This window comes from Belonocnema kinseyi, chromosome 2, assembly GCF_010883055.1.
Source record: "Belonocnema kinseyi isolate 2016_QV_RU_SX_M_011 chromosome 2, B_treatae_v1, whole genome shotgun sequence".
NCBI lineage: Eukaryota > Metazoa > Arthropoda > Insecta > Hymenoptera > Cynipidae > Belonocnema > Belonocnema kinseyi.
In genome coordinates, this window is record NC_046658.1 from 92,699,771 (window position 1) to 92,715,170 (window position 15,400).

The 15,400-nt window shown below is 25.4% G+C and overlaps 1 protein-coding gene across 3 annotated transcripts in view; it reads right to left on the reverse strand.

Moving 5' to 3' along the window:
• The window catches only part of LOC117167719 (leukotriene A-4 hydrolase), a 39,655-nt gene that overhangs the window by 20,255 nt on the left and 4,000 nt on the right, over positions 1–15,400 (reverse strand). For 2 of the 3 annotated variants that reach the window (XM_033352866.1, XM_033352864.1), the window contains exons 2-6: positions 12,834–12,895; positions 8,342–8,457; positions 5,867–6,130; positions 560–628; positions 206–482 (exon numbers count right to left, since the gene is read on the reverse strand). In XM_033352866.1, coding sequence (XP_033208757.1) covers positions 206–482; positions 560–628; positions 5,867–6,130; positions 8,342–8,457; positions 12,834–12,876 — 769 coding nt within the window. In that variant the 5' untranslated portion in view covers positions 12,877–12,895. Of the gene's footprint in view, positions 1–205; positions 483–559; positions 629–5,866; positions 6,131–8,341; positions 8,458–12,833; positions 12,972–15,400 lie in introns of all 3 variants that reach the window. The other variant, XM_033352865.1, reaches the window with a different exon arrangement.

Genomic DNA, 15,400 nt, shown 5'->3' on the forward strand with positions numbered 1-15,400 from the left:
AATTTTGTTAACTAAAAGATTTTCGAATTACGCATTATAAACTGAATGATATCATACTTGAAGAAAATAAAAATTCAACTAAATATTTGAAAAAATTGTTAAAACTTACCTTGGACAGATTTTTCATTAAACATTTTTTAATTCCCAGTTAAAAAATAAATTCATTGTTTACAAGTGTGTATAAATAATTTTTTTAAATTCTTACCCCAAACGTAGGGACCGCAAATTTCTTCGGCAGTCCGAAGCATAGTGTCAGTTTCTGCAAATTCGTAAGCGCTTTGCTCTATTAATTCTTTTTCAGCCCAAACCGAGGATCTGGGTCCAACTCTTTTGGAAACCAAACTACCAACTGCAATTGCTATAAGATATGAAGGAGTTGGAACGGGTTGATGGAACTTGCTGAGTTTTGAGAAGTTTTCTACATCCTCGGTTCCATTATGCAGAGCTGACATTAAAACTGTGGCCCACATTGGCGCTTTAATCTTTATTCAGAAATAATTTTAATAACAGAAAAGATTTTTTTATCATTCAAATACATATATAATATAAATTTATTCACCTCAGCACTGTATGTAGTTTTTAAACCTGGCGTGTCCTGACAAGGTAGCATCGACCGGGCATGAATTGCCTGATAAAAATAAATCCATCCATAATATTTCAAGGATATCGAATTGATTACAAATTATCAGGCATCACAGTACCATTTCCCTATACCCCGTCGCCCCTTTTTTTATAAAAATTAATTAATTGTTCAGGAATGATAAGAAAATCGCGGCTATTAATAAAGAAATTATGAATAGTTTAGATAAACTGCGATTCAAAGAAAAATCATCGACGATCTGCGCAAAAGAAGACAAATGAGAATTCAATAAATTATTGAAAATATTTTACATATTTTATGATAGTGTTTTTCGCTGGAAATTAGTATTTAAAAATAATATTTTCAATTGAAAATCATTAAGTCTCGAAGAAGAATTAAATTTATGATAATTTTAAGTTTCGTTCGTTTTTTTCACTAGGAATTAGAATTTTTAAACTAAAATCACCAAGATACACAATTTTTTATAGTTTTAGGCTATGTTAGGGCTTTAAACCGGAAATAAGTATTTTAATTAAAACATTATTAGACTTTAAAGTTTAAAATGTTTTGCATACTTTCAGTTTTTCGGTTTTGTTACCGCTTTCTCGTCGAAAATTGACCATTTAAAACAAAAATCATTAGATTTTAAAGGTTCATAGTTTTTCAACAATTTTAGGTTACGCTTTTCATCAATGTTCGATTATTTTAAGAAAAATAATAAAATTCCAAAGAATATTGACCATTTAGAATAATTTTTTGTTATAATATGTCAGTGTTTTTCTTCGTAAATTGGTATTTGTAATACAAGTTTTTGAAAATATTTTTCAAGTTTATGATTCAATCATTAAATTTTGAACTTTTATCAAACTTCTCTTTTTTTCTTTTTATACTTGAAATCGGTACTTTTGATGAAAAAATCATTGGATTTCAAAGGCAATTCATGTTTTCAACAAATTTAGGATACGTTGCTGATCATTATCGAAAATTGGCATTTACCAAACAAAATCATAAGAATCTGAATAATATATATGATTAAGAATCTTTGAATAATTTTAAATTATGTTAGTGTTTTTCGTCTAAAATTGGTATTTTAAATTAAAAAAAATAATATATTTTAAACATTTTAAGGGCATGTGATACTTAGAAAATTGTCGATTTTACCAGTTTTAGGTTCCCCGACTTTTTTTCTAGAATAATAAATGTTTTGTCTTAAAAATTTGGGAAATGATAAAGAACATGCTAACGGACGTCCCCACACACTTTTTTTGTAGGTTAATTAAAAAAAGTTTTAATTTAGCAAAATGTGATTAATTTGCATAGCGCTTAGGAAATAGTATCGATTTTTTCAGTGTTAGATTCCCACGACTTTATTCCTAGGATAAGAAATATTTTGCCTTCAAAATTTGGGAAATGATTGCGAACATGCTAACGGATGTCCCCATACACTTTTTTGTGTTTTTTGTTAAAAAAATTTTTGATATTGCTAACAACATGGGTGTATATTTCGAGGTTATGTGTGTTACAATTCACCCGAGCGTTACTTCCAAACCATACAATATTTTTGGCCGAAAACTTTGGACTTACAAATAAACATAGTAATTATCTCCCGGAACTAACCTTTTTTGCAGGCAATCAAAAAAGTTTATTTCTTAAATAATTTTCAGATTATCGGAAAGGCAGAGATGAAAAACGACGTAACCTCAAAATAATGCATATGCATACAATTTTTATTTAGCACAACAAATTTTTTTTGTTATTATCCCTCAAAAAAGAGTTCGGGGACGGCTGTTATGATATTTTATAGCATCTCCGAATTCAGTTTTTAAAAATTTTCATTTTTGTGGAAAAAAAGCCGGGGAAACTGTAAGTATCACATGTCCTTAAAGAAGATACACAACATTTTAAACAATTTTAGGTTATGTTGCTGTTTTAAACCGGAATGTCGTATTTTTAGTAAAAAATAGAAAATTATTAGATTTCAAAAATAAATTTTTTTGTGCAATTTTACCTTAATCCGTAGCGGCTTTCCCCAGAAATTTCGATATATATATTTCAAAGATTTCCAATTTTTGAACAATTTAAGGTTATGTTAACGTTTTTCGTTGAAAATCGGGTTAAAAAAAATAAAAGTCATTTAATTGCAAACAATATTTAGAATTTGGAACAACTATTTGTTATATTATGTTAGTGTTTTTCGCAAAAAATTGGTATTTGTAAGAAAAATATTTTAAAAAATGTTAAAATATTGCAGATATTTCAGACTAATTCCTCTTTTTGGTTAAAAATTTATGTAATTTGTTAAAAATTCGTCTATTTTTGTCAAAAATTAATCTTTTTTTATAGAAATTTAAACTTTTTGCATGAAAATTATACTATTTCGTTGTAAATTGACTTTTATTTTATTGAAAATTCAGTTTTTTACTAAGAATTTAATTATTTTATTTTTGGTTGAAATATATCAGTTTTAGTTCAAAATTCAAGTATTTGTTGAAAACCCATATTTTTTTTGAAGATGAATACTCTCATTAGTTGAAACTTCATCTTTTTAGTTGAAAATTAATTTCTGCGGTCGAAAATTTAACTATTTTGTTGAAATTTTTTTTTTATAGAAATGTAATCGTTTTAATTTTAAAAAATTTTGTTTTGTATAAAATTGAGCTATTTTATTTTTTATTAAGAATTAATTTCTTTGGTTGAAATAAAATATTGAATTTCAAATTCATTTTTTTAAAAGTAGGAAATGCATTTTTCGAGTTGAAAATTCCACTATTTGATCAAAAATTCATATTTTTGGTTGAAAATTTATCACTATCATTAAAAATGAATTTATTTGGCTGAAAATTCGTTTCTTTTTATAGTTCAAAATAATTCTTTCAGCTGAAGATATAACTATTCCATTTTGGCTTGAAAATTTATATTTAAAGATTTAATTCTTTCTATTTACGATTAAAAAATAATCTTTTTTTATGAAAAAAACTCTTTTATTGAAAATTCGTTTTTTTTTGTCGTTAAAAATAAAAAAATTTTGAGATGATAATTGATCATTTTATTTAAAAATTCACTTTAACAATTTCATTTTTTGTTGAAAATGTACTTTTTTTATAGAAATGTTATCTTTTTAATTTAAAAATATTTTGTTTTGTAGAAAATTGAACTATTCTATTTTTTGTTACGAATTAATTTCTTTGGTTGGAAAAAAAATATTTCATTAAAAATTCGTTTTTTTTTTAATAGAACATTCATTTTTTGAGTTGAAAATTAATCACTGTCATTAAAAATGAATTTCTTTGTCTAAAAATTCGTTTCTTTCCAGTTAAAATTTTTTTTTGTACTGAAGATGTGACTATTCCATTTTGGCTTGAAAATTTATATTTTTAGTTGAAAAATAATTCATTTGGCTGAAAACTCGTATTTTCTGTAGTTTAAAATTTATATATTTTATTGAAACTTTATCTTTTTTGGCGCAAAATTCATCTTCTGGGTTTAAAATTGAATTATTTTGTTGAGAATTAATTTTTTTAGTTGAAAATTGATTGTTTTCAGTGAAAATTAATTTCTTTGTATTTAAGGTTGAAAAATAATTTTTTTGAATTAAAAAAACTATTTTATTGAAAATTCGTTTTTTTTGTCTTTAAAAATAAAACATTTTTAGATGATAATTGATCATTTTATATCAAAATTCACTTTAACTATTCCATTTTTTATTGAAAATATACTTTTTTGATAGAAATGTTATGTTTTTAATTAAAAAATGTTTTGTTTTGTAAAAAATTGAACTATTATTTTTTTTGTTAAGAATTAATTTCTTTGGCTGAAAGTTCGTTTTATTTTAGTTAAACATTATTTTTTACAGAAGAAAATGTACCTATTCCATTTTGGCTTGAAAATATATATTTTTAGTTGAAAAATAAATCATTTTGCTGAGAACTCGTTTTTTTTGTTGTTTAAAATTTATATAATTTATTGAGACTGTATCTTTTTGTCAGAAAATTTATATTTTGTATTTAAACCTGAATTATTTTGTTAAAAAATAATTGTTTTGGGTGAAAAAACTATTTTATTGAAAATTCGTTTTTTTTGTCGTTTAAAATAAATTTTTCTTTAGATGATAATTTATCATTTTAGTAAAAAATTCACTTTAACTATTCCATTTTTTGCGGTAAATTTACTTTTTTTATAGAAATGTAATCTTTTTAATTAAAAATATTTTGTTTTGTATAAAATTGATCTTTTCTATTTTTTGTTAAGAATTAATTACTTTTGTTGAAAAAAATATTTAATTAAAAATTAGGTTTTTTTAAATAGAAAATTCATCTTTTGGGTTGAAAATTTCACTATTTGGTCAATAACTCAGAAAATTTATGAAAATTTATATTTTTACTTGAAAAATAATTCACTTGGCTGAAAACTTGTTTTTTTGTTGATTAAAAATTATATATTTTATTGAATCTGTATCTTTTTGGCGGAAAATTCATCTCTTAGCTTTAAAATTGAATTATTTTGTTGAGAATTAATTTTTTTTATTTAAAAGTTGATTGTTTTAACTAAAAATTTGATTCTTCTATTTTCAGTTTAAAATATTTTTTCTTTTGTTTGAAAAAACAAACTATTTTGTTGTAAATTCGTGTTTTTTTCAATTTATTTTTTTAACATTTTAACCATTCTAATTTTTGTTGAAAATTGACCTTATTTAATGGAAATTCATGCGCCTTGTTGAAAATAAGTATTTTTTGGTATAAAATTAATCTCTTGGGTTGAAAAATTGAACTACGTATTTGGTTAAAAATTCATTTCCTAAGTTCAAAAATTTATCTTTTTGATTTGAAAACTAAAATAAAAAGTGTTTAAAATGTATTTAGAAAAATTTTTTGTATCAATATTATTAATCTTCTAGGCGCTTGGTTGTTTTTATACCTAGAAAAATAAAGAATTGGGATATTGTAGCAATCCTGAATAAGGCACTGTTTAATGCGAATAATATGTTTTCTATTATTTTCACTATTTTTACCATTTAAATTAAGCGCCCATTAATATTTTAAGCGATACATTTTCCTGCGAAGTTTAAATAATGTAATTATTATTAATAAGTATAGGAAAGACGATTTTTTAAATACTAATTCAAAATGCTCGTAAATATTCATTAAATTCTCAAAACACATAAAGGTGGAGCATATTCTCGACATATTTTTATGCTCGTGAGAATTTCTCCGAGCACTTAAACATTTTGGAACACTAGTGATCCCTGAATTATTCTTTCTGTAAATTATTATGATTGTAAAAAAGTACCTGGCACTGGGAGAATACATAAGGATGCTTGCCACCAGAAGTTTGTTTAGGATCGAGCCATTGCAAAGCAGTTGCTTTCGGCGAAGTTTGGTACTGAATTTTAATTTTATACCTTGTGTTACCATCTTTTGATTCAGGAATGTTGGGTAATTTTATACTCAGCTTGGATCCGTATGAAATAGTTTCTCCGACACTGTATTCGAGTTTCGAATCATCTTGGCAATTCGTTACATTTATCAACGTCAGATTTCGGACATCTAAAATCTAATCGATTTTAAATTTAAATAAATAAATCAACTTTTAATTTTTTTAACTCACAGGGTGGTCGTAGATCAGGGGAAATCTGGAAATCAGAGAAGAGTGAGGAAAAAATCATGGATTTTGAAAAAAAATATTGGAAAGATCAGGCTTTTGGATTAAAAATTCATCTTTGATGGTAAAAAAGTAATCTTTTTTGGATGAAATATATAAATAAGTCTGAATTTTGAACATTTTAACTTTAAATTGTTTTATTTAGTTTATAAACAATTTTATTTTAAAAATGTTACAAATTCTTGTCTTTGAATATTTATTTCGGGAAAACTGAAAAATTGGTTAGGGAAAAATTAGGGAATTTAAAAATAAAGTTATGCGGGCACCCTGAATATAATATTCTTGTCAGTAACGTGTTTGTCTTGTATTTCTTTTTCTTAATATTTTTATTATATAGTTGAAAACTTACAAATATTTTTAAAAGGAAATATTTTTTTGGTCGAAACTTCAACTGTTTTGATGAAAATTCTTCTTCTTTTGTTGAAAATTCATATATTATGTCAGAAAATTAACTTTCTGTTGAAAATTCATATTTTGGTGTTGAAAATTCAACTGAAATGCAACTGTTGTGTTCTTTATATCAAATTGAAATATTTTTTGATTGAAATACCTACTATGAAATTATTCGTTGAAAATTCGACTGTTTGGTTAAAAATATGACTATTTTGTTAAAAACCACTTTTTTACAAAAAATTTAACAATTCCATTTATGGTTAAAATTGTATCTTTTTTTTTTAGTTAAAAATTCAACTGTTTTTTTCTTAATTCATGTATTTGGTTGAAAATCCGTCATTTTGGATTTAAAATCATCTCTTTCGATAGAAATTTCTTCCTTTTTTATTTAAATTTGAACCATTACATTTTCTGTTAAGAATTATTTTTATAATTTAAAAATTCGACCATTTGGTTGGAAATGAATCTTTTAAGGTTACAAATTCAACTATTTAATTGTCAATTTAACTGCTTCGTTAAAAAAGACTATTTTTTTAATTCAAACATTTGCTAAAAAAATCATCTTTTTTGACTGAAAATTAATTTTGTTGTGAAAAATTCATCTTCAAATGTCTTTAAAAAAAATCTTTTTGGTTTAAAAAAAGTTTGATCTTTTTTTTGAAAATTCAACTATTTTGTTGAAAATTCGTTTGTTCTTTGGCATGTTAATATTTATTTTTTTTTATTGAAAATTTGACTTTTCCATTTTTGGTTGGAAAAATCACCATTTTGGTTAAAAATGTATCTCTTTGGTTAAAAATTTAACTATTTTTAAAAAGAAATTTAATTATTTTTTTAAATATAAAATGAGTTTAAAAATCATATTTATGTTCAAAGTTTCACTAATTTGGTTAAAAATTCAACTGACTTGAAAAAATTCTTACTTTTGGCCTAAAGAAATGTTTACCTTTTTTATTTGGTTTTATTTGGTTGAAAATTCCTCTATTTAGGTTGAAAATCCAACAATTTCGTTGCAAACGTAACTGTCTTTTCGGGTATTTGGCTAGTCATAGTTTCTTATCAAATATTTAACTTCGTTGGTAACAATCCATCCTTTTGATTTGAAAATCCATCTTTGATATTAAAAAAGTCATCATTTGAGGTTGAAATAGATACGTTTTTAAATTTTAATTCGAAATCGTTTCATTCCGTTTAGAAAATATTCTACGTTAAAATTTAAAATAGATTATAATTCTATAACTATTACATAAATATAATATATAATATATTAATAATAATATAATACATAATATATTATATAGTCATAACTAGATAAAAATTCTGGTCTTTGAATATTATTTTTTAGGGAAAATGAAAAATTGGTCAAGAACCTCAAGGAATTACAAAAAAAAGTTCTACGGCCACCCTGAGTTAAATAAAATTTATTTTCCTTAAGGGCATGTGATACTTTTCCGATTCCTACTTTACCAAAAATTTTTTTAGATCATACCAATTCGACACGAAATGAGATATTGAGTTGATATAATTTGCGAAAATAAAGAAAAGGGTATAATGAACGTTTATTTTCTTATTTTCCCAAAAATTCAGTTCGACAATCTCATTTCCTGTGAACTTGGTATGATATAACAAAATGTCGGTAAAGCAGGAATCAGATAAGTGTCACGTGCCATTAAGATTTTTAGTGAGGAACTTTAAAACCTAAAAACGAACCAGAGAATCAGTTGTCTCGTCTTTTCTTTCCGCATCAAGAATAACATGACCTTCTAAAATCTTCTTCTCGAAATTCACAGAAAGTTGAAGGTGAGTGTGGGTGACCGCTACGAGATCTGCAATAGAAAACATTGAAGTATCCGCTATTTCAAGTCCCCCGTAAGCGGTTATTTCAAATTGTGCATTTCCGTCACCTCCCACCACGGTCTCTGTACGGGCTTCACGGTCACGCTCGCGTCAGTGGCTGACCAATTAGAAAAAGTGCCCAGAAAAGCGGGAAGCTCTCGTTAGTGTGAATTGCCTATTTTAGCATGACGTCATAAGAATCCATACAACTTTTTCGAGAAAATATTTTAAACGTGAACTACCCTAGCATGACCGCGACGTCATAGTAAAAAACTGACTATTGCGCGAAATATTGGAGTCAGTTTTTGGTTCTGTTTTATTGATATTTAGTTGGCAAATTGCACGATTTACAGGAAATTTTATATTTTTTACGTCGAACGCCGTAAGGCAACAAAAACAGTGTAATCCATAATGCGCAAATGCACTTACGGACCCCGAATTTTTCAATTGCGGAAATCGGAGTCATTTGAACCGTTTCCAATTGGAATGTATAATATTGCGCAATCTCCGCATGTGCGTACCCAATCACTGCGACTTTTCGCTTCGCTGTTGGAGTGTTTCATGCAGGAGCTTGAGTTGAGAAACTGCGGTTTCCCAGGTCAAGAAGTAAAATTTTTCCAGGTCTCCTTTTTTATATGAAATAACCATTTTTTATAGATGTGAAAAATGAGTCATTTAAATGTTAATTGGCCAACAATTTTTAAATAAAGCCGATCCATGAATAAGGAACATACTAAATTTTTTGGGAACGTAAGTTATCTTTGAAATTCTGAAATCTTTGTCAAATCATTTTAAATATTTGTGAAATTTTTCTTAAACATTTGTTTGTGAAATCTCTTTTTTTTCGTTGAAATCATTGGATTATTTAAAATCTTAGTTAAATCTTTTCAAATATTCTAAAATTGATTGAAAACTTTTTTAATCGTTTCAAACCTTCGAAATGTTTTAAAACCTTTGGAATTCTTGAATTCTTTTGAAATATTTATGAAATCTTTGTGGTATCTTTCTGGAATCTATTGCAATCATTTTAAATTATTTAAATATTTTTAATTTGTGCAAAATCTTTTGAAATCTTAAAAGTCTGGCTTACCCTTTTTAAAATTTGTTAAATCTTTGAAATCTTATAAAAGTTTAAATTTTTTGGAAATGTGGAAATCTTTGTGAAATCTTCGAAATCCAATGTACACATCTTTTTCAAATCTTTGAAATGATTGCAATCTTGATGAAATGTTCGAAATCTTTGGGAAATTTTTTGTAAAAACTTTTGAAATCTTCTAAAACGTTTTGAAACCTTTAGAAACTGTTTGATATCTTTTAAATGTAATGAAATGTTTCAAATCTTGCTTACTGTATCCTTGATCAAATCTTTGAAAACCTTTAAATCTTCACATTAAAATTTTTTTTTTTAATTGTTATAAAATCTTTATTGAAATCTAGTGGGCAGACTTTTTTTAAATTGTAAACATCCGTAAAATCTTTGTAAAATTTTAAAAATATTAGAAATATTTTTAAATGTTTGAAATATTTTGAGATCATTCTAATTCTGAAAAAAAAACTGAATTAACATCGAAATTTTAAACTAATAATTTTTATAATTTGTAAGTTAAATACCACAACAAAATTGATATTTAAATATTATAAATTAGCAGAGAAGAAATTAAAAAATTTATATTGAATTATTCACAATATTAAAGCCTGTTTTTTGCAATCTCAGAGTGGCGAGTCGGCGGACTATTTCAAATTCCCGGTTATTCCCGGTCAAGTTTTTCTATTTTCCCAGTCAACTAAAAGTAACGAAATCATATTTTTGTCTCTAAACGCAAACATTTATTTTAATTCATGAAATTAAATTACTTCCCATAAAAAAATAACTTTCAAACAAATAGTTAAATTAAAAAAAAAGAATTTTCAACAAAAATTATAAATTTTTATACTGGAATAGTTGAATTTTAAACTAGAAAGATAATTTACAGCTAGAATGATGAATCTTTAACTACAATAGTTGAATTTTTGACCAGCTAGATGAATATTCAACCATGAAGATTAATTTATACAAAAGATGATAATTTTTCAACCGAAAATTGAATAATTAAATTTTTAATCTAAAAATAAATATTCAATCAAAGAGAGGAATTTTTAACTAAAATTTTAAAATACTGAACTGGAATAATAGTTACATTTTTAGTTCAAATAAATAATAGTTTTCATCAAAACACCTCATTTTTCGGGAAAACATTACTTTAAATTCAAAGAAAAAAGAAGTTTTCAACAAAATAGCTCATATTTCAACCACAGAAATTAATTTTTGACAAAAGATTTTAACTGTCAACCAAGTAATTTTGTTTCTAAACAGAAATATGAATTTTCAACTGAAATGACAAATATTTAACTGGAATACTTGAATATTTAACCGGAAAGAAGAATTAAAAAAAAGATTAACTCACAAAGAAACAAATAATTTTCCACACAAAAAAAAAGCGATTTTTAACTAAATATATGGATTCTTAATTAAACAGTTGAACTTTTAATTAAAAAGGACAAATTTTCATCCAAAATGTTTAATTTTGAAAGAGAAAAGATCAATTTCCAAACAAACTGTTGAATTTTCAACTAAAATGATTCATCTTCACCTGAAGTAGTGACATTTTATACCAAAAAGATGAATTTTCAACCACAAAAAATAACTTTCTATAAACCTTTTAAACTAAAAATAGAATAGTTAAATTATATGTTAAATATCCCATTCTTAAAAAACAAACAAAATTTAAACAAAAAAACGGACATTCAGAAAAATAGTCATTTTTGTACTGGAAAAGTTAAATTTTTAGTAACATTTAAAATTTTGAAAGTTTAAAATAAATGTTCAAAATCTCGGTGAAATTCTTGAAATCTTTATGAAATGCTCGAATTCTTTAGGAAATTTGTGTGAAATCTTTAAAGTCTTTGTCAAATAATTTTAAGTATTTGTGAAAATTTTCTTAAATTTTTATGAAATATTTGTGAAATCTTTCTGAAATATTTTGCATTCATTTGAAATTATGAAAATATTTTTAATATGTGTAAAATCTTTTGAAAGTTTAAAAGTTTTTGAAAATGTTCGAAATATTTAAAATCCTAGCAATCTTTATGAAATGTTCAAAGAATTTGGGAAATTTTTTGTGAAATCTTTGTTAAATCATTTGAAATATATTTGAAATTTATCTTAAATCCTTGTTTGTGGAATCTGTTTTATTCGTTGAAATCATTGAATTATTTGAAATCTTACCGAAATCTTTTCAAATATTCTAGAATTTTTCGACACCTTTTGAAATCGTTTCAAATCATCCAAAGTTTTTAATATCTTTGAAATCTTATGTACTGTACCTTTTTTCAAAATTTTGCAATCCTTTAAATAGTTTGAAAGTTTTAAAAGCTGTGTGAAATTGTTGTGAAATATTTAAAATCTTGTGTACACGCCTTTATTAAATCTAGAGAATCCGTGAAATCTTTATAAAATGTTCAAAGTCCTTTTGAATATTTCTAAATCGCTGAAATATTTTGAAACTTTTGTAATTTAGTCTACACGCAAAATTCGAGTGTTGAAACCGCGTTGAAAAATTCGTTATATGGCAATGACTTATTCTAATTCTGAAACAGAATTAATATACAAATTTTTAACTAATAATTTTTATCATTTATAAGCTGAATATCACAAAAAATGTATACTTTAACATTCGATATTAGCGAAGATGACATTAAAAACGTATAGAATTATTCACAATATTAAAGTCTGTTCATTGCAATCTATAAAATAATTGGTAAAGTTTGCAAAAAATTCTTAGAAATCTCTCTCTTTATTCTGTGATGAGTAAAAGATAAATTATATCTTAATAAATTAAAAATGTTTCATAAGCAAAATTTTTTCTAAAGAAGATGTTTCATTCATAATAGACTAAAATATTTGACTTACTTTTTGTTTTAAAAGAAAAATTGTAATTCAAGGTTTTCATGAGAAATTCAAGCAGATTTCCAGGTTTTCAAAGCTTAAAACAGATATCCAAGGAGAATTTCAGGTTTTCAAGGTCGCTGAAAACCCTGGTGTATTTATCTGTATTTGTTATTGATTTTAAATCGACCCGTGCTTTTCGGTACATTCACAGTTGAAAAAGTTGCTTACAAGGGTCGGCTCGATACAAAAATAACAAAAGTAATTAAAGGTCACTGTGAACCCACGGGCTTTCCGATTTTTTCCTATTTTGCACTGTTTCAATATCACTTACGAATTTTTTTTCAGACAAAAATATCTGGCGGTGGGTCCTTTAAGGGTTAATAATTAAAAATGAGGGATATGTTGTAATATTTTTATATGTACATATTAATACTTTACCTGGTCTGGAAAAAGAACTTGGATCACTGGGACTTGGAGCCATTTTTGGATTTTTAGAAGCCCTTGAAACAAATATGAACATAAACAATAACAACATTAAAAAATGTGACATTCTTGAAATTATTTTGCGACCACAGCCTGCGAATGAAAGAATACAAAAGAATAAGAAGTGAAGAGCAACTCCATTTTATAGTACAGTTTATCCATGGAATATAAACTTTAAAGGTAAGCAACTACATCTATCTACAAAACCGGATTTTCCTGATTGAGGAATTCGATACAGTCAAATGAGCCAAAAAAAATTACATTTGCTGAAATAATTTAGAGTCACGGAGATCTTTGTTCCATAATGTTTGGTTGAACGTCCCTTTGAAGCCCGTAACAGCTCGAGACTGATTTCTTACTCAATTGTTTGTTATTAACAAAAAAAAGTGAAATCGCAAAGTTTTCTCAACAAGTTTGCTTGGATTTTTATTTTCAATTAACAGATAGGTAAAAAAAAAATATATATATATATATAGGACTTTGCTTCAAGAGTATAAAATAAGCTTTAAAATGAGCGCCCAGCGAATATTCTCCGACAAATATTTTACGAGATATGAATTTGTTAATTAACATTGTGCCATTTTCAATTATGACAAAGCAATGGTGAATTTTTATTGTTTCAAAAAAATCTCTGTAGGATTTTTGCTGGTGGATTCTCAAATTGGATAGTTCATATATTAAAAAACATTTTTATTTAATTTCAGAATCCACATATGATAGGTGAAGCACTTTTTTACTTTTTTAAAACATTAATATTTTGTGAAAAAAAACTGTTGAGTTCAACACATCACTTCAACTAATGAGAACCTAAACAATATTGAAAAAAATTTTAAACATTTTACAATTTGGGGGAGTTCTGTGCAATTGTTTATGAAATTTGTTTATATAATATTTTTTTCAACGAATACATTGCACGCAGAACTTTGGAAAAATAATATTTACAATCTGCCTTCCTCTGTGGTGATATCCATTTTTCCAGACTTTTCTAACAACTATAGGTATGAAAAAATATATTGTTTATAAAAATATGATTTTTACAAAATATGAGAATTTGAGAATCCAATGGCAGAAACCCGATCATGATTTTTTTAACAGTGAAAATTAATCATCGCTTTGTCTTAATGGGAAAACGCACAATGTTTATTAAAAAATTCATAACTCGTAAACTATTTATCGCAGGAAATTCGCTAACAGCTCATTTTAAAGTTTATTTTATACTCTAAAAGCAAAGTCCTATACACTTCTTACCTATCTCTTAATTGAAAAGAACAATCCAAGCAAAAGCGTTGAGAAAACGTTGCGATTTCACTTTTTTTGTTAATAAAAAACAATTAATTAAGAAATCAGTTTCGAAATTTGCAGGGCTTTCGAGAAGACGTGTATCCAAACATTTTAAGACAAAGATCTCCGTGCCTTTAATTTATTTAAGCAGAAATCCTAATTTCACTTTACTAGCTTTGATTGGGAAATTTCCGGACTAGGCATTATTATCCCATTTTTTTCTCTCCAAATTGATCTTTTTTAGTTAAAAATTCAATTACATCGTTGAAAAATTCATGTACATCTTTTAAATGAGTATTTTTGATAGAAAATTAATCTCCTTAGTTAATAATTTATGTTTTTGATTGAAAGACAATCTACTTTGCTCAACATTAAAACATTTTGTTGAAAAGTTTCCTTTTTGTTTGAAATATAAACTACTACATATTTATTTGAAAATTTATTTTTAAACTGAAAATTTAATTATTTCAATTGAAGATTTATCATTTCAAGTAAAAATGCATTTATTTTCCAACCGAAAATTAAACTATTCAATTGTTTGATTGAAAATTGAGCTGCTTTAGTTGAAAGTTCATGTATTTTGTTCAAAAAATGTCTTTTGGTAGAAAATTATTATTTTTTTTTGTTTTGAAATTTTAACTACTTTGCTAAGAGTTGAATCACGTTTTTCATTTATTTTTTGGTTGAAAATGCATGATTTTATTAAAAAATTTCACTATTCCAGTTGAAGATTCATCATTTCATGTGAAATTACATTTATTCATCAATTTTTTTAATTGGAAATTTAACCATTCAACTGTTTGGTTAAAAACTGATTCATTTTAGTTGAAAATTCAAGTATTTTGTTGAAAACACGTCTTTTTGGTAGAAAATTGATACTCTTGGTCGAAAGTTATTATGTTTTTTTTTAATTTTCAACTCTACAGTTGAAAGTTCATTTATTTTGTTAAAGATTCATTCACTAGTAGCAGATACATTATTTTAGTTGAAAATTCATCTCTTTGATTGAAAACTTAAAAATTTTGTTGAAAATTCATTTTATTTGGTAAAAAAATAATTTTTTACTTGAAAATCTAATAATTCCATTTTTGGTTTAAAATGTATATTTTTTAACTGAAAATTGATATTTTTGGTTGATAATACAGGCCAACAATTCTCAGAACCAGAGACCAGACCTACTATACCCGAAGGTTTTTGCTGCGCTGAATCCGAATCTGACCTCAGAAAAATTCCATCACCCT